Source organism: Macrobrachium rosenbergii, chromosome 28, assembly GCF_040412425.1.
Source record: "Macrobrachium rosenbergii isolate ZJJX-2024 chromosome 28, ASM4041242v1, whole genome shotgun sequence".
NCBI lineage: Eukaryota > Metazoa > Arthropoda > Malacostraca > Decapoda > Palaemonidae > Macrobrachium > Macrobrachium rosenbergii.
This window is the reverse complement of record NC_089768.1, coordinates 8,495,001-8,515,340: the sequence shown is the minus strand read 5'-3', so window position 1 is coordinate 8,515,340 and position 20,340 is coordinate 8,495,001. Positions and strand designations below refer to the sequence as shown.

The window sequence follows — 20,340 nt, the reverse complement described above, 5'->3', positions numbered from 1 at the left end:
ATAAAATAATGAAAAACGAATAAGTACAGCTGGTGAAAAAATTGATAGAAAAGAGGGTAAGAAACAGAGCGCACTGCCCGGCGTACAGTGAGAATTGGCGCTAGAAAGTTATTTTTTTTTTTTGAAGAGCTCTATCTCGGTTATTTTTCATAGGAATTAATTTGTAAATATACGAAAATGTAGAGTAAAGTTTGAGGAACACAGTGAGAGTCAAGAAAAATGGTTTCGGTAAAGGCAATAGTTTCATTTTAACATTATAAGTTGATCGAAACGAAAAAAAAAATGTTACCATTGTCAACATTATCGTTCGTCGCTCAAAAACCATAACAGTGAGGCGAATGAATTATTTTTTTATGAGAAAGCCCACAAAATTCTCTGAATATCGACATGTAAAAGAATGAAAAACGAATTAAAAAAAAAATGTTACCGTTGTCAACATTATCCTTCGTAGCTCAAAAACTATAACAGTGAGGTGAATGAGTTATTTTTTATGAGAAAGCCCACAAAATTCTCTAAATATCGACATATAAAAGAATGAAAAATGAATGAGTACAGTTGGTGAAAAAATTTATAGAAAAAGTGTATGAAACAGAGTGTTTCCAATAATGTAATCCCACATACAAATCCCACATTTTATAAAAAATGTAAAAAAAAAAATGTAAGATACGAGAGAGAAGCGTCGGTAGGATCAGCTGATTTCATTGTGAGAATTTTACTACGCCAGGGGTTTGCGCATGCGCATTACAGGAACTGCTTGGCTGGCGTATTGATGCCTTAGTTACACGGTCCAAGATATGCTTTAGCCTATGGAAACCACTAACTGTCCAAATAAAAAAAAAATTTACTCCTAACACACATACGAAAAATTTCAGTAAATTTTATGTAGCGGTATGTCAGTCAGGTAGGAGGGGAGTAGGGTAATTTACGTACCACTATGTCATTTGGGCATAGAAGAGTTAAGTCAGTGGTTTTATCTTTTAGGTCATTCTTAAGCATTTTTCTAGTACAGGGGTCCAAATGATACATGCCAGGGCTAAGTTAAAAATACAGCTGGAAGTAAGCTGTATAAGAGCGGATTCCAAAATTCTTGAAGAGAAATCTTTCAATCTGGCAATCACTGAACTTTCAGTCCAATTTATCCTGTGAGAGTTTTCACTTAAGTGAATGAATATAACATTGGATGTTTGTTCAGTTTTGACTGAATACTTATATTGCGTAATATGTACATCTAAGTCTTTGCTAGATTGGCCAGTATAAAGAGGGGCAGTCCAAACATGGACTTTTATTTATTATGTTGTTGTTTTCTTTAGGGTTATTTTTATTAATATTCCTTTTAATGTGTTATTATAGGAAAAATCAAGGTTGACATTAAATGATTTTAACAGTGATTTTATGTTTTCAAAACCACAAAAATAAGGCCAGCTAAGAGTGTTCTTAGGGGTTTCTTTCTCCATGTTACTTTCACTATAAAACTTTTTGTGGGCTTTATTATAACAAATGTCTAGTATTTGTGAAGGATAACATAATCTGTCCCTATTTTTCTTATGTCTTCGATTTCTTGATCCAAATACTGGGGATTGACAATGCACAAAGCTTGTAAAAACATAGAAGAAAAAATTTATATTTTGATAGTAAGGTGATGGCCTAAATACTGAATTTGCACTGAAATGGTTCACTGTGTTTTAACACATAGAAAACCATTTTATTGAATAGTTTAGATGCTATTGATGGCAACATTTAGAGATGCTTTTTTTCTGTAATTGCAGTGCAGGGGGGGCAATGTCAATCCATGCCTACCATATATATGTATACATAAATACATACATACATATATATATATACATGAATGTCTTTTCCTGTAATACCACAGTCTAATATGAATATAAAAAAAAGGCCCATAAAACACTATTTAAACGTTGCAACCATATATTTCGGCCACTTGCTTCTGTGCCCCTGTTCACTGGTAGAATATGGACAGATGAGATGTTACAAGGGTATATATACAAAACATGTGTAGGTGTGGCATTGTCCCCGATGGTATGCAGGTGACCATTTCCTAAGAAGGTGGGGAGTGACCAATTCCCTAGTGGTTTTTGGCCTCATTAACTCCTGTTTGGCGACGATTCTGGAGGTCTTGTTCTCTGGGCCACCTTCTTCAGAAGAGGTCTGAGGATTAAAGCGTCGATGTCGTCCGATTTCCAATGTCCTCCTGACAAGTTCATGTTGTTGGTTTGATTGATGATAGCAGATTCCAGCATCTTTCTTTTGTACGGACAGCTACTTTTGAAAACCAGCTCCGCCCCGCCCCAGCTTATGGAATGGCCAGTGTCTCTGATATGTAGGAAAATCCCCGAACTCTCCGAAGCATATCTTACCGACCTTTTGTGCTCTATTATTCTTTGCGAGAGCGATCTACCTGTCTCCCCTATGTAAACCTCACTACAGTTACTGCACGGTATCTTGTAAACTCTGGCTTCTTCCCCTTTGTTATTTAAGTATACGTTAATGAGCGAGCTCCCGATGGATTTGGGATAATGGAAGATGAAAGGATTGTTAGACCTGAGTTGTTCTGTGGCTTTTTGGATGTTTTAGTCATTCTGGTAGCTTTATTTTGTTGTTAAAATCTATTTGTCTGTTGTGAGTGGGACCTTTGTAGTATATTTTATTCGCTTTGTTAATAGCCTTCTCGATAATGTGGGGTGGGTAGAGCAGTTGCGTTAGGTGTTGGCGGATCTTGTTGAATTCTTTGTCTAGGTACCCATTTGAACATATCCTAAGCCCCCGAGGAATAAGTTGCACCCTACCATGATCGTTACGGAGACATCATGGTAGCTTAAGAAATGAATATAGGAAACAGCGAAAGTGGGTTTCCTATATAATGTGAAGGCATACCTGTTCTGTTCTCTTATGATCAGTACATCTAGGAACGGCAATTTTCCTTCCTTTTCCCATTCGTTTTGAATTTTATGGTCGGAACTAGCGAATTTAGTCTATTAAAAATTCATTAAAGTCTCCCCAGCTATTGTCCCAGAAAGTAAAAATATCGTCTCAATTATCTAAGCCAGATCATATTGGGAGGGGTTTGATGGGCGACAAAAGTTCTGTTTCAAAATATTCCACGTACAAATTTGATAGGGGACTTCCCATGCTACAGCCAAATTTTTGTTTGTAAAAATTACTATTGAAAGAGAACACGTTGTTAGTTACACAGAGGTTGATAAGTTTTAGAGTTTTATCTATGCCAAGAGAGGAAAATGGTCTTTATATGGTTGTAACTTCCTCTCTAAGAAAGACAACAAAACCCGATCTGGACTTTAGTAAATAATGACTCGACGTCTAGGCTGAGCAATTTGATGTTGTTTTGAGAAGATGTTTAAAGTATTAAATTTTTGTATAAAATCCTCTGCATGTTTGACGTGGGAGGATGAGAAGGTTCCTAGAAAGGGTGATAACAGGTCTGCGAGCCATTTTGATAGTTTGCACATGAATGAGCCCCTGCTAGATATTATGGGGCATTTTGCTAAATGTCTTGGAGCAAAATAACAACAAAAATTTGCTCCCGAAAAGATTCCAAAATGCGTTAGTTAGTTTAACCCTTAAATGCATATTGGACGTATCATACGTCGACTAAAATTGTCTGTTGGGTGCCGAGTGGACGTACCGTACGTCGACTACAAAAAATTTCAACCTTCGGTCAACTTTGACTCGACCGAAATGGTTGAAAAACGCAATTGTAAGCTAAAACTCTTACATTCTAGTAATATTCAATCATGTACCTTCATTTTGCAACAAATTGGAAGTCTCTAGCACAATATTTCGATTTATGGTGAATTTTTGAAAAAAACTTTTTTCTGACGCACGGGCGGTAACTCGGCCGAAAATTTCATAAATTCTTTCGTCATTTTATCGTAATTTTTGCACTGTTCTATATTAGCCATTACATAAAGTTTTATATATGAAAATGTGTGCAATTTCATGTACAATACAGTAAAATGCAACCCATGGTTGTAGCTTCTATCAGTTTGGAAATATTTTCATATAAACCACGATAACTGCCAAAATTTCAACCTTTGGTCGACTTTGACTCGACCGAAATGGTAAAAAAAAACGCAATTTTAAGCTAAAACTCTTATGATCTAGTAATATTCAATCATTTACCTTCATTTTGCAACCAATTGGAAGTCTCTAGCACAATATTTCGATTTATGGTGAATTTTTTAAAAACTTTTTCCTTACGTCGCGCCAGAAATTCTTTTCATCACGTTGTCGTAATGTTTGCACTGTTTTATATTAGTCGTTACATAAAGTTTTATATATGGAAATGTGTGCAATTTCATGTAGAATACAACAGAAAATAACTCATGGTTGTAGCTTTTATCAGTTTTGAAATATTTTCATATAAATCACGATAACTGCCAAAATTTCAACCTTGGTCAACTTTAACTAATTTAAATGGTAAAAAACGCAATTATAAGCTAAAACTCTTACATTCTAGTAATATTCAATAATGTACCTTCATTTTGCAACAAACTGGAAGTCTCTAGTACAATATTTAGATTTATGGTGAATTTCTGAAAAAAATTTTTTCCTTACGTCTACTTGTTGGTAACTCGGCGAACATCTCAGAAATTCTTTCGTCATGTTGTCGTAATGTTTGCATCGTTTTACATTAGTCGTTACATAAACTTTTATATATGAAAATGTGCGCAATTTCATGTAGAATACAACAGAAAATAGCTCATGGTTGTAGCTTTCATCAGTTTTGAAATATTTTCACATAAATCACGATAACTGCCAAAATTTCAACCTTGGTCAACTTTAACTCGACCGAAATGGTAAAAAAACGCAATTGTAAGCTAAAACTCTTACATTCTAGTAATATTCAATCGTTTAACTTCATTTTGCAATAAATTGGAAGTCTCTAGCACAATATTTCGATTTATGGTGAAATTTTGAAAAAAACATTTTCCTTACGTCTGCGCGGTAACTCGGCCGAACATCTCGGACATTCTTTCGTCTTGTTGTCGTAATATTTGCACCGCTTTATATTAGTCATTACATAAAGTTTTATATATGAAATTGTGCGCAATTTCATGTACAATAAAACAAAAAATAACTCATGGTTGTAGCTTTTATCAGTTTTGAAATATTTCCATATAAATCACGATAAATAGAAAAAATTCTACTTTCGGTCAACTTTAACTCGACCGAAATGGTCGAAAACTGCAATTGTAAGCTGAAACACTTACAGTCTAGTAATATTCAATCAATTAGCTTCATTTTTCAACAAACGGGAAGTCTCTAGCACAATATTTCGATTTATGGTGAATTTTTGAAAAAACATTTTTTTATGTCCTCAAATTTTTAATTCATGCATCATTTTGTGATAATATTTTTCTCTGTGTTGCTTTGATCGTTTTAAAATTTGTTATATACCAAAATCATTGCAATTTAGTGTACAATACAACTAAAAAAATTAACTCATTAGCTTTAACCGTTTTGCTTTACAGCGCGATTTGTATACAATTATATACGAGTTTTTTTTTTTTTTTTTTTTCGCTGTCATATATTCCAATATTTATATATGATAATGATATTTTTTTTCATTTCTGATGGTTGCATACTAAACTTCAGGCAATGACAAAAAAATGAGCCAAAAATGAACTCTTAATCTTAAAAACTAAGCGTGCTGTGATTTTTTGAAAAAACTTTTTCCGCTTTGGCGCTAACTCACCGAATTGCCCGGCATACAGGAGACGTTTTTTTGTAAATAGGGCTTGGCGTTAAAGGGTTAAGGAAAAGGGGGGATATCATCATCACTAAATCTGACAAAGACAGGAAAATAGTTCTCTTAGACAAGGAGACATACATCAATAAAGTTCAAGAACTTCTAAACGATGCGGAGACCTATGACAAATTAACGAAAGATCCCACAACAAATATTGCTGCTCAATTTAACAAATCAGTTAGAACCATAGGGGGCAATAAGAAGGACATAGAACTACTAGAGACATTCAAGGTAATCAACCCCTCTCTCCCCTATTTTTACGGCCTCCCGAAAACACATAAAGATGGGATTCCTTTACGCCCCATAATATCTAGCAGGGACTCATTCATGTGCAAACTATCAAAATGGCTCGCAGACCTGTTATCACCCTTTATAGGAACCTTCTTATCCTCCCACATCAAACATGCAGAGGATTTTATACAAAAATTTAATACTTTAAACATCCCCTCAAACAACATCAAATTGCTCAGCCTAGACGTCGAGTCATTATTTACTAAAGTCCCGATTGCTGACGTGTTGTCTTTCTTAGAGAGGAAGTTACAACCATATAAAGACCATTTTACTCTTGGCATAGATAAAACTCTAAAACTTATCAACCTCTGTGTAACTAACAACGTGTTCTCTTTCAATAGTAATTTTTACAAACAAAAATTTGGCTGTAGCATGGGAAGTCCCCTATCAAATTTGTACATGGAATATTTTGAAACAGAACTTTTGTCGTCCATCAAACCCCGCAATATGATCTGGCTTAGATACGTAGACGATATTTTTACTTTCTGGGACAATAGCTGGGGAGACTTTAATGAATTTTTTAATAGACTAAATTCGCTAGTTCCGACCATAAAATTCAAAACGGAATGGGAAAAGGAAGGAAAATTGCCGTTCCTAGATGTACTGATCATAAGAGAACAGAACAGGTATGCCTTCACAGTATATAGGAAACCCACTTTCGCTGTTTCCTATATTCATTTCTTAAGCTACCACGATGTCTCCGTAAAGATCATGGTAGGGTGCAACTTATTCCTCAGGGGGCTTAGAATATGTTCAAATGGGTACCTAGACAAAGAATTCAACACGATCCGCCAACACCTAACACAACTGCTCTACCCACCCCACATTATCGAGAAGGCGAATAAAATATACAGTAATTCTTCGATCTTACACGATTCGAGTTGCGCGAATTCTCACACACACACAAACTTTTCACTGGAACCTAACTAATGGGCATACGCGATTTTTTCACAGACACAAAATTCTCAAGAAACCCTGCAGAAGTGGGTGTTTAATTTTTGAAGTAATTTACAAGTTTTCATGCTTTTATGTGTAAAATCTGTATGAAAAATGTATTTCATTCTTGTATGTGTAAAATCTGTATGAAAAATGCATTTCATGCTTTTATGTGTAAAATCTGTATGAAAAATGCATTTCATGTTTTAATGTGCAAAATCTATGAAAAATGCATTTCATGCTTCATGTGTAAAATCTCTATGAAAAATGCATTTCATGCTTTCATGTGTAAAATCTGTATCGAAAATGTATTATTTTTATTTTTGCACATGCATAAATATGATGCAAAGGTAATTTCAGCACATTCACTTAGTGTACTTTTACAAGATGTGATACCCGTTTGCAAAGTTACTGCACTTTTCAAAGATGATACCCTTAGAGAAAATGCTTGTTTAATGTTTGAAGTACATTTATAAGTTTTCATGCTTTTAACTGTAAAATCGGTATGGAAAATTTATATTTATATTTCTGTACATAAATATCATACAAGTATTATGTCCATTTGCAGTGTCCTTGTCACAAGGACTTTACTTGACCTTGAGATGAGGTTGTTCGGTCGCACTCATTTGATAAAATGAATTCGTTAATGTAATATCAGAGATGTAACTAAGAGTTGTATACGTGTCATTCTTTGAAAATTACTCTGTTCACCTTGGAGAAAAGTGCTGGTGCAATCTGTATGTGTATGTAATTAATTACAGCACGTCCAGTTGGTGTACTTTTACAAGATGTGATACCCTTAGTTACTGCATTTTTCAAAGATGATACCCCTGTAGAAAGTGTGTTTAATTTTTAAGTTTTCGTGTTTTTAGGTGTAAAATCAAAATGGAAAATGTGTATTTATATATTTGCGCATAAATACGATACAAAAGCAGTACAGTTACTTTATTACAGTCTCTCTCTCTCTCTCTCTCTCTCTCTCTCTCTCTCTCTCTCTCTCTCTCTCTCTCTCTCTCATTCGTAGTTAGCGCTCAAACATACTTTTACAACTTATTATTTCTCTGTACGTCATTACCTGTACAGTATATAATTTTAAATGATATTTTATGGAATTGTACTTTTGTTGACTGACACGACGTTTTGCCTAGTGACTCAAAGAAAACGGCTTTTACTCTAGGTGACAAAGAAAACGGCATCCCATGAATTAGGGGTAACATTAGTATACGTACGCACCTACTGTAAATGCACTATTATGAAACTGCAGTACTCAGTTTTTATGTCAACCATTTACTGTATTCCTTTTTTAAGGGTAATAAGCTAAATTTTAAATAAAATTACACTAACTTTAGTTCATTTAAAAGTTAACTTAATACTTTGGGAGCATGATTAGTACTTAAACTCTGGAAATAAACATTTATTAGCATTTTTAAAGACCATGCCAAACTTACGCGAAAATTCACCTTGCACGAGGGGCTCCGGAACCTAACCTCGCGTAATTTCGAGGTATGACTGTACTACAAAGGTCCCACTCACAACAGACAAATAGATTTTAACAACAAAATAAAGCTACCGTCTGACGAAAACATCCAAAAAGCCACAGAACAACTCAGGTCTAACAATCCTTTCATCTTCCATTATCCCAAATCCATCGGAGCTCGCTCATTAACGTATACTTAAATAACAAAGGGGAAGAAGCCAGAGTTTACAAGATACCGTGCAGTAACTGTAGTGAGGTTTACATAGGGAGACAGGTAGATCGCTCGCAAAGAATAATAGAGCACAAAAGGTCGGTAAGATATGCTTCGGAGAGTTCGGGGATTTTCCTACATATCAGAGACACTGGCCATTCCATAAGCTGGGGCGGGGTGGAGCTGGTTTTCAAAAGTAGCTGTCCGTACAAAAGAAAGATGCTGGAATCTGCTATCATCAATCAAACCAACAACATGAACTTGTCAGGAGGACATTGGAAATCGGACGACATCGACGCGTTAATCCTCAGACCTCTTCTGAAGAAGGTGGCCCAGAGAACAAGACCTCCAGAATCGTCGCCAAACAGGAGTTAATGAGGCCAAAAACCACTAGGGAATTGGTCACTCTCCACCTTCTTAGGAAATGGTCACCTGCATACCATCGGGGACAATGCCACACCTACATATGTTTTGTATATATACCCTTGTAACATCTCATCTGTCCATATTCTACCAGTGAACAGGGGCACAGAAGCAAGTGGCCGAAATATATGGTAGCAGTGTTTAAATAGTGTTTTATGGGCCTTTTTTTATATTCATATATATATAGTATATATATATACATAGTGAGGATTGAGAGGGGTTCTATCAGCTGGTAGACGTCAGTAGGTTAGGGTGAAGGATCAGTCCTTTATTCCTTTTCCCATTTTCAAGCTATAAAAATAGAAGTTAAAAGTTAAAATAACAACTCGGACTAAAATTAAGTTAAAAAAAATATACATGTATAAAAATAATATAAAAGTAAAGTACAAAGGATAGGGAGGAGTAACTACCATAAGATGCTGAAGGCACAGACCGAGTGACAGGTTCAGCTTCGACTTAAACTCACGAGAGATACAGAGGTGTTGAGGAAGACTGGGTGTTTAACTGTAGAACTAGTTGTTTAATAAAGAGTGATTCGTCCTAAAATGTCGCAGCAAGAATCAAGTACTTTGAAAAGGAATAAAGGACTGATCCTTCACCTAACCGACTAGTTTATATATATATATATATATATATATATATATATATATATATATATATATATATATATATATATATATATATATATATATATATATATATATATATATATATATATATATATATATATATATATATATATATATATATATATATATATATATATATATATATATATATATATATATATATATATATATATATATATATATATATATATATATATATATATATATATATATATATATATATATATATATATATATATATATATATATATATATATATATATATATATATATATATATATATATATATATATATATATATATATATATATATATATATATATATATATATATATATATATATATATATATATATATATATATATATATATATATATATATATATATATATATATATATATATATATATATATATATATATATATATATATATATATATATATATATATATATATATATATATATATATATATATATATATATATATATATATATATATATATATATATATATATATATATATATATATATATATATATATATATATATATATATATATATATATATATATATATATATATATATATATATATATATATATATATATATATATATATATATATATATATATATATATATATATATATATATATATATATATATATATATATATATATATATATATATATATATATATATATATATATATATATATATATATATATGTGTATATATGTGTGTATGTATATATATATATATATATATATATATATATATATATATATATATATATATATATATATAATCAGTAGGTTAGGGTGAAGGATCGGTTAGGGTGAAGGATCAGTCCTTTATTCCTTTTCAAAGTACTTGATTGTTGCAGTTGTCAATCGGACAAACATATCTTGACCAGTTGGCATTTGGCAAATAAATAAATGAATATATATATATATATATATATATATATATATATATATATATATATATATATATATGCATATATGTATGTATATAAATTATATTGTATGTATATGTATATATATATATGTACAGTATATATAAATTGTCAAAATACGAACAGGTCAAATGACCATCTGATGGAAAGGATAATCAGTCTAAAAGGCTAATTTTTTCAACTGGCTCATTAACTTTATACGTTATCATGATACTTGTATTATTTTCATAGTTTAGCATGTTTTAGTGTAAAAAACTTGAAAACACAAGGTTTTAAATTCAAAACCATTTCCCCTCAGTAAAATGGTGTTCATCAGGACAAAAAAAGGTGCACGAAAACTCCTCTACAAAGGATTTGCATACTTGGTTGATAAAGCGTGTGGCAGCAAGATTTATTGGAGATGTGAAAGACGCAGGGAGTGTAATGCAAGAATGAAGACGATTGATGACGTGATTGATGGTCAGCCTTCTCAGCACTGTCATCCACTCAACAATTCACGTAATGCGATTTTAAAAACAATTGATCAAATAAAACAATGGGCTTGAACTGATGAAGTTACTGGTTGCATAATAGATAATACTGTAAGTGCTTTACCTCTAAGCATTGCAGGAGCACTGCCAATTTAGTCTTCTCTTTTACGCACTGTAAATAGGATGAGAGCTAAGCAAGAAAATGAGGATTTAAATTTCTCGACACAAGGAGAAAATTTTAACTTTAAGAAGATGGCAGTGAGAATTTATGGCACTAATAGAAATTTAGATCTCTTAGCTCAGAAATGTGCTTGGTTTTGTGTCGGCATATTTGTTTGCACACCAATGGGAACTCAGTTGTATTTAATTAATGCACTCATAGGCGATAATAAAACAGTACCGTTGATATACTGCTTGACAGACCAGAAGGATGGAGAGATGTATGGTATAATATTCAGCTTTATAAAACAATCTAAATCTCGGTATGTTTCGTCTATTCATGTCGATTTTGAACTGGCAGCTATGAAGAGCATTCAGAAATTTTTCTCAGAAGTTAGTATCTATGGTTGTGTCTTCTATTTTGGCCAGTGTCTTTGGCAGAAAATTCAGTCATATGGCCTCCAAACATGGTACAGCGATGTTAACAAACGTTACGAATCAAACGACTACAAACTCTTGCATTTGCAACCCTCAAGATGTGTGTTCTTCGTTCAGTGATTTCGTTAAGTCTCTAGATGCAGAGGCTGATGAAGTGTTTGGTGAATTCTTAGTTTACTTCAAAACTGTGTGGCTAGGGATAACTCAGAGAGGCAGACGAGGACCAGTTTTTGATAGATATTTGGTCAGTTTATAGTACAGTACGAGACAATTTACTAAGAACGAACAACTCTTTAGAAGGATGGCACAATGCTTTTAATAAACGTGTGTTGGTGAAACATCAGACGATTCCCAAACTACTTAGAAAAATTCTAAAGAAATGAGAGTAATGAAATTTTAATCGAACATGCAGCACTGGGAATGAATACTTCTAGAAAAAACAATACTTATGTTGGAGTAAATGAGCGTTTGAAAATACTTGTGCGCAATTACAACAGAGACGAAGTTTTAAATTTCCTAAAAGCAGTTGTACATAATTTATAAAATATATTCCTGTCTTAAATTTTCTAGAAAGTGGCTTTGTTCTTTGTATTATTAAAATGAAAGAAATTAATAAAACAGCTTTATACAGTTTTATTTTGTTTTAAGCATTTTTTTGTTATCAAAATGAAAAAAATTCATAAAAAATCCTTTCCATTTGTTTTAATTGTAAGAATACTTAATAGTTTTTTGACAAATTGTCGTTATAGAAAAGTTTTTTGACAAATTGTCGTTATAGAAAAGTTTTTTGACAAATTGTCATTATAGAAAAGTTTTTTGACAAATTGTCGTTAGAGAACTACTTTTCAGTTCAACCAGTTGATCATTTGACTAATTGTTTTCAAAGAATTGTCTTTCAACCAGTTGTCTTTTCGCAGATGGTCTGCATATATATATATATATATATATATATATATATATATATATATATATATATATATATATATATATATATATATATATATATATATATATGTATGTATGTATGTGTATATATATATATATATATATATATATATATATATATATATATATATATATATATATATATATATATATATATATATATATATATATATATATATATATATATAGAGGCATTCCCTGGTTATCAGCTACCTCAGTTATCGGTGATCCTGATTTATGGCGCTTGTCTAGCAGCGCCGATTGCTGCTTAAGACTGCCACCGATAAGTGGTTTTCGGAGCTGATATCAGCGATTTTTGGTTATCGTCATGTCGTCGGGAACATAACCCCTGCTGATAACCGGGGACTGCTTGTGTGTGTGTATATGTATATTATATGTTTGTGTGTATTTTTAAGAAGGAGTAGATCAGTGAAAATTATAGGAGATTAAGCAGGGAGTCTTTCTGATACATTTAGGTAGTAGTTGTCTGATGATCCTGCATGTATGAAATTATTGTAAGTTGTTGATGGTTCCAAGCTCATAAAGGTATCTTAAATCTCAGAATGTCAGTGTTAGTGGTTGCACTATGAGTGCTGATAATGTAGTTTTCAATATTATTTTGGAGAACGACAGAAGGTAATTGTCAATGGTGAAAGCTTTTTACTTTGAGAAATATTTAATGTAAATAGAAATACTGTATTTACTTCAAGAAGCCCACCGTTTAGTGCACCTACACTTATCAAGTGACCTAGACTGGGATCCATGGCATTATTTACCTTAAGAAGGACACAGTTTAGTCCACCCACACTTATCAAGAGACTTAGACTGGGATCCATGACATTTCAAGATCATATTTCCCTGCTTCTTTGTGAAAATATTGCAGTTTTTAAACTAATGTTTTGTAATTTACTGCTGAGAACCCTAAAGCATACAAGAATGTGAGTAAGCATACACTTTTTATGTATCTTTGTCATAATAAGAAAGCCTGAATAACAAAAGTATTGTTTCAAGAATGATTTATGAGGTAATATTAATATAACATTTTGATATAACATTTCTAATTGGGCCTTGGAAACTATTGAATATGGCCAAGTGCTACAACATTTTCAGAAGTTGTAAATCTAATGGTTTTGCAATAAAACATCTTTTTATATAAACCTGTGAATCCTAAATAGCATTCCTCTTTGCTAATAGGTGCAACCGATATTTACTTGCAAAAAGAAAAACCTCCAGGGCATGCGTAGACTGCCTGGAAGGTCATCACATCATTCCTCCATGCTAACCTCTATATAGGTGAAGGGAGGATGCTGAAAGTTTGTGACTACTGATACTGGGTTTTGTAGACAAAAGTTTAATTGTAAAAAATATCCCTTTTTATACAAAGTCCCTATTGTAATCATAAATGGCTTATCAACTTTTAGCAGGCTCTTTGAGTCTGGTAAAAGTGAAACCTATTCTGTACTGAACAGAATAATCTGCTGAATATACATACTGTATTTCAGAATAGGAAATCACACAGCTGCAGATTACTGTTAATCGAACATATGAAACTATTTCTTTAAGTCAATTTATTTTCGTGACTGCATCATGCATACTTGCTTCATTGTACAAGCATGTGCTCTGAAAATCTAAGATTTACAGTGAAAATTAGTGTAATTGCACTCGTATGTGTACTACAGAATAGGAAGTCGTTAATTGAAAGTGTCAAAACAATTCGTTGTGTGAATTTTTTTTTCAAGTGTGTTCATCATCTTCAAGGTAAGATGACAAAAAATTTACTATACATTTATCAAATGCTGTTTGGTGTTGTGATTGACTTATACATATTAATTGCACTGGTGCTTATATTTCATCATCGTCAAAGTAAAATTATGCAGGGTATTTAACCCTTAAACGCCGACTGGACGTATCATACGTCGACTAAAATTGTCTGTTGGGTGCCGAGTGGATGTACCGTACGTCGACTACAAAAAATTTCAACCTTCGGTCAACTTTGACTCGACCGAAATGGTCGAAAAACGCAATTGTAAGCTAAAACTCTTACATTCTAGTAATATTCAATCATTTACCTTCATTTTGCAACAAATTGGAAGTCTCTAGCACAATATTTCGATTTATGGTGAATTTTTGAAAAAAACTTTTTTCCTTACGTCCGCGCGGTAACTCGGCCGAAAATTTCAGAAATTCTTTCGTCATTTTGTCGTAATTTTTGCACTGTTTTATATTAGCCGTTACATAAAGTTTTATATATGAAAATGTGTGCAATTTCATGTAAAATACAGCAAAATACAACCCATGGTTGTAGCTTTTATCAGTTTGGAAATATTTTCATATAAATCACGATAACTGCCAAAATTTCAACCTTCGGTCAACTTTAACTCGACCGAAATGGTAAAAAAACGCAATTATAAGCTAAAACTCTTACATTCTATTAATAGTCAATCATGTACCTTCATTTTGCAACAGACTGGAAGTCTCTAGCGCAATATTTCGATTTATGGTGAATTTCTGAAAAAAAAACTTTTTCCTTACGTCTGCGTGCGGTAACTCGGCCGAACATCTCAGAAATTCTTTCGTCACTTTGTCGTAATGTTTGCATCGTTTTACATTAGTCATTACATAAACTTTTATATATGAAAATGTGTGCAATTTCATGTAGAATACAACAGAAAATAACTCATGGTTGTAGCTTTTATCAGTTTTTTTTACGTCTGCGCGTTACGAATTCATGCATCATTTTGTGATAATATTTTCTCTGTGTTGCTCTAATCGTTTTACAATTTGTTATATACCAAATCATCACAATTTAGTGTACAATACAAAGAAAAAAAAATAACCCATTAGCTTTAGCCGTTTTGCTCACAGCGCGATTTGTATAAAATTATATATGAAAATTTTTTTTGCGCTGTCATATATTTCAATATTTATATATGATAATGATATTTTTATTTATTTCTGATGGTTGCATACTAAACTTCAGGCAATGACAAAAAAAGGAGCCAAAAATGAACTCTCAATCTTAAAAACTAAGCGTGCTGTGATTTAAAAAAAAAAAATTTTTCCGCTTCGGCGCTAACTCCCGAACGCCGCTGGCATACGGGAGACGTTTTTGTAAATAGAGGCTCGGCGTTAGAGGGTTAATATGATTTGAAATCTATATGGACATGTTTAATGCAGTGTGCTGTATGTAAGTAACTTTTCCTTGTGGATGCATGTCTGTATCTGTACATGTATCAGATTAGGAAGTAATACATTTACTTTTGCCCCCATCTCTCTCTCTCTCTCTCTCTCTCTCTCTCTCTCTCTCTCTCTCTCTCTCTCTCTCTCTCTCTCTCTCTCTCTCTCTCATACCCAACCTGCATTTGAAGTACTTTAGAACATCAGTTGCATGGAACCCTATGGAATTAGCAGGAAACCCTTCAGCATACTCATGTTTGCGTTGCCACCATCAAAGACTATGGTCAGGCTCCAAAGTTACAACGACATTGAGGCCATTAGAGCACAAAGCCAACTGCGGTTCAAGAGAATGAATGCAGAAGCATCTGCAAGGACCTTTTCTAACAAGACAAAATGACCTGTCAGCAGCAGCCATTCTTTGGCTGTAGGCAAAGGGTGATGAAGAAACCCTTGGGTGGTCCCTTGATGATGAACCCAGCCTTGTGACAGTGTTGAACTGCATTCCCAGGTACTGTACGGCTTATGTGGAAGGCACCAGGTCTGATTTTTCCAGGTTAATTTACGGGCCTAAGACCTGACAAGTCTAGAAGTCAAGAGTAACCAGTCATCCAGATACCAGTGGAGACAAAGGCCAAATGTTAAGCCCAAGGGGTGCTATTGTTCTTGTGAAGGTCGATGGGCTGTACACAGTTTGAAGCAAATGACCCATAATTAGAGCACTTGACCTAGCCATACAATGCAAAGAAACTAAATGGAAAGTGGGTAAATCTAAACAGGTCTAGCAAAGAAAGTTTGTTCTCTATGTGGACCTACATCTGAACAAACTCTGCAGGGTTCCTCTTAAAGACATTTAGATAAAGACACTTATTGAGGTCTGAGATCTGTAAATAGCCTTCATCCCCCCAAAGACTTCAAAATGAGTAACACCCAGTTGTGGAACCCCAGCATCTGTGGACAAATCTTGATGGCTCCCATCTGCAACATTTACTTCATTTTCAAGAACCTGCATCTTCTCTTGGCTGTAGGGCTAAGACTTGAAGGTGACCGGTCACGATGTGGGGTGGGTTTACATCAAGGCTTCTATCTGATGTCCTTGTCAGACATTCAAAACCTCCCCAATGAGGTGAGAAAAGACATGGTAAACATCATCTACTGAGAACACAACTGACCAACAGCAAGAAAGGGTAACTTGGAACTTGCAGTTAAGAGGTGGTACAGTTCTGGTAAGGAGAGTAAGGGTGACTTCTCTGACCAGATTACAAAAAGTCAGTATGATGTGAAGGGGAAGATCTTTGACACTGACTGGAGGCAGGTTTCAGACAATAGACATCAGCTGTGAAGCAAACTTGCCTGAATAGGATGGTAAAGCTAAAGTGCCCAGATTAATAATAGGAGCCTTCATACCAGTTAAGGTGAGTTCTCCCCTCAATTCATAAACAGTCTTCTGGGAAAAGGTCCAGAGACATTGGGTCAGACACACTGAAGTTTAGGTGAAGAAAGCAAGCTGGAGAGATCCTAGAAAGCCATAACCCTCTTCGTCATGTTCACCAGCATGCAGTACACAGCAAACATGAAGAACAGAAGTGCGTCTTAGGGAGAGGACAAGACAGAGCTTTCATTGTATCTTCCTGTTGTGGGAGAACTGCCTGCCAAGAGTGATCAGGCACCATCAAGAACCACTTGACAAATCAACAGTGCCAAACTCGTCCCATAGTGTTTCATTCAAATTTCCAGCTATGTACCAGTCTAGCAAGTCAAACAAGTGGTAAAAGAAGCAAGGGCACCCTTAACAATCAGTTCTGTGAAGACTAAAGGTAACTTAGCATACAATGAGCAGGCCTGAATTTAATAAAATTTACATAGGCAATTGTATGACAGAGAAAAGTGATGACGAGCACTCATAGGACAGGCGTAACCCCTCTCCTCTTATGCAGTAAGATATCCTTGTAGGTGGAGTCCAACAACTAATAGAAAATCTAGCATACAATGAGCAGGCCTGAATTTAATAAAATTTACATAGGCAATTGTATGACAGAGAAAAGTGATGACGAGCACTCATAGGACAGGCGTAACCCCTCTCCTCTTATGCAGTAAGATATCCTTGTAGGTGGAGTCCAACAACTAATAGAAAATCTAGCATACAATGAGCAGGCCTGAATTTAATAAAATTTACATAGGCAATTGTATGACAGAGAAAAGTGATGACGAGCACTCATAGGACAGGCGTAACCCCTCTCCTCTTATGCAGTAAGATATCCTTGTAGGTGGAGTCCAACAACTAATAGAAAATCTAGCATACAATGAGCAGGCCTGAATTTAATAAAATTTACATAGGCAATTGTATGACAGAGAAAAGTGATGACGAGCACTCATAGGACAGGCGTAACCCCTCTCCTCTTATGCAGTAAGATATCCTTGTAGGTGGAGTCCAACAACTAATAGAAAATCTAGCATACAATGAGCAGGCCTGAATTTAATAAAATTTACATAGGCAATTGTATGACAGAGAAAAGTGATGACGAGCACTCATAGGACAGGCGTAACCCCTCTCCTCTTATGCAGTAAGATATCCTTGTAGGTGGAGTCCAACAACTAATAGAAAATCTAGCATACAATGAGCAGGCCTGAATTTAATAAAATTTACGTAGGCAATTGTATGACAGAGAAAAGTGATGACGAGCACTCATAGGGCAGGCGTAACCCCTCTCCTCTTATGCAGTAAGATATCCTTGTAGATGGAGTCCAACAACTAATAGAAAATCTTAAATGTCTTCATTGCTGTCACCTCGGAGTCATTACACAGAAGTCAGTAGGGCTTGTCTTTGTTGCATATTTCACTAACCTGTTTGATGATATCTCCATGAAGGAATTGTCATCATCCTGGGCTACCCATAAATTCTCTGCTGTGTCCTTATCTAAGTCTTAGCAAGTAACATCTATCCTTGGATGAAATAAATATGGCTTTCTTAAAAGGGGTTAGGGGAGCAAGTTTGTCTAAGGTTGAAAAGGAGATGGAAGCAGAATGGGAATAGAATCGGTGAGAGGAATGAGAAGTATTATGTGAAGATACAGCTGAAGAGGACAGAATTGGGGGCCTTGCAGCTCAAAGTCACAGCAAGGAGAAAGCTAACAAAGGGATGAGAAGATTCCCGAGAAATGTGAGTGGAACCAAAGTTGCATCGGGACTTGCAGTGGTGAAGAGACCTAACATTTTCATCAGTGTCTAGACGAAGAGGACTTTTTGAGAGTGCTGTCCATTGAGATAACCTTGGGGAATGGCAATTAAAGTCTTAACTGTCTTAGGGGATAGAGAGTGGTTGAGTCAATTGAGAGCCTGACAGTGCTACAAGGTTTTGCACTGTTCTCTTTGCTTGCTGGATTGGGAGAGGAAGACTCCTCCCGATGACATTTTTGGACACTTCTACAGCGGGGATCACACCTGAAGCTAATGTCTACAGGGGTGATCACACCTGAAGCTAATGTCTACAGGGGTGATCACACCTGAAGCTAATGAATGAGGGACTTCAGAACCTCCAGCTGTTGGGAGAGAAATATTTCTGAATGAAGGCCTTTCATATCAACCAAAGGCAAAAGCACAGCAAGATCATGCACTGTTGGAACTGAAGGCTTAGCTGAGGTCACAGTCATAGAAGCAGTCAAGCTCATGGGAGCAGTTGAGTGTCCAGGAACAGTTAAGTGCAGTAATCCTTCAGTTATCCGCATTGCCATTATCCAACACATCTGGACCAGGAACCAAGGCCCCAAATATATATATAATTTGAAAAAACTGCTCTCCAATGATTGGCAGTGTTGCGTAGCCTCAGGGAGAGGAGGGGCAGTACGGCTGTGTAGGGGTTGTTTTGGAATGTGATGGAGCTTAGGATCAGTTTCCCAGGCTAGGAGGGGTAGGGATGCAGTGTTGGATGAGTGAAGAGGGCTAGGTAGACATCTGACTTGCCTGTTTTTGTTGTTAAACTTATTATGTTTTATTTATTTACACTATTAACATATTTTTACTGTATTTTCTCATTTTTTATTTTTAAAACCCAAAAGATGAACGCATTTGTGTGCATAGGATACAAGAGAGAAAGGACCACAACTGAGATGAAATATCAACAGTGATAAAATATTCACTTGTGTACTGTCAACTAGCCTAAACTTGTAATGAAATACTGTTCAGGTAATCGAGTAAAGCAAAAAAGAAAAATGGAAAACACGATACCGCGCTAAGAAACACACACGAATGCACATACTGTGTAGAGACGGTAACATCAACATTGATGAAATGCCACATACAGATGCAAACACATACACAGGCATACAAGTAAAGCTTTCGTGATATGAGGTTATGTGAAAAATCATTAATTCCAATAAAACAGAAAATTATCTACTTCTTAGTAGTTCTTAAAATGAATTTGCATTGTACAGTTGTGTTTGAGAA

At 34.5% G+C, this 20,340-nt stretch overlaps 1 protein-coding gene across 12 annotated transcripts in view; it reads left to right on the top strand.

Annotated features, from left to right (window-relative positions):
• The window catches only part of LOC136854010 (protein abrupt-like), a 135,519-nt gene that overhangs the window by 60,426 nt on the left and 54,753 nt on the right, over positions 1 to 20,340 (top strand). For 2 of the 12 annotated variants that reach the window (XM_067129983.1, XM_067129984.1), the window contains exon 9: positions 11,009 to 12,410. The exons of the other annotated variants lie outside the window; for them this stretch is intronic. In XM_067129983.1, the coding sequence (XP_066986084.1) occupies positions 11,009 to 11,255 (247 nt within the window). In that variant the 3' untranslated portion in view covers positions 11,256 to 12,410. Of the gene's footprint in view, positions 1 to 11,008; positions 12,411 to 20,340 lie in introns of those variants that run through there. 12 annotated transcript variants of the gene reach the window in all.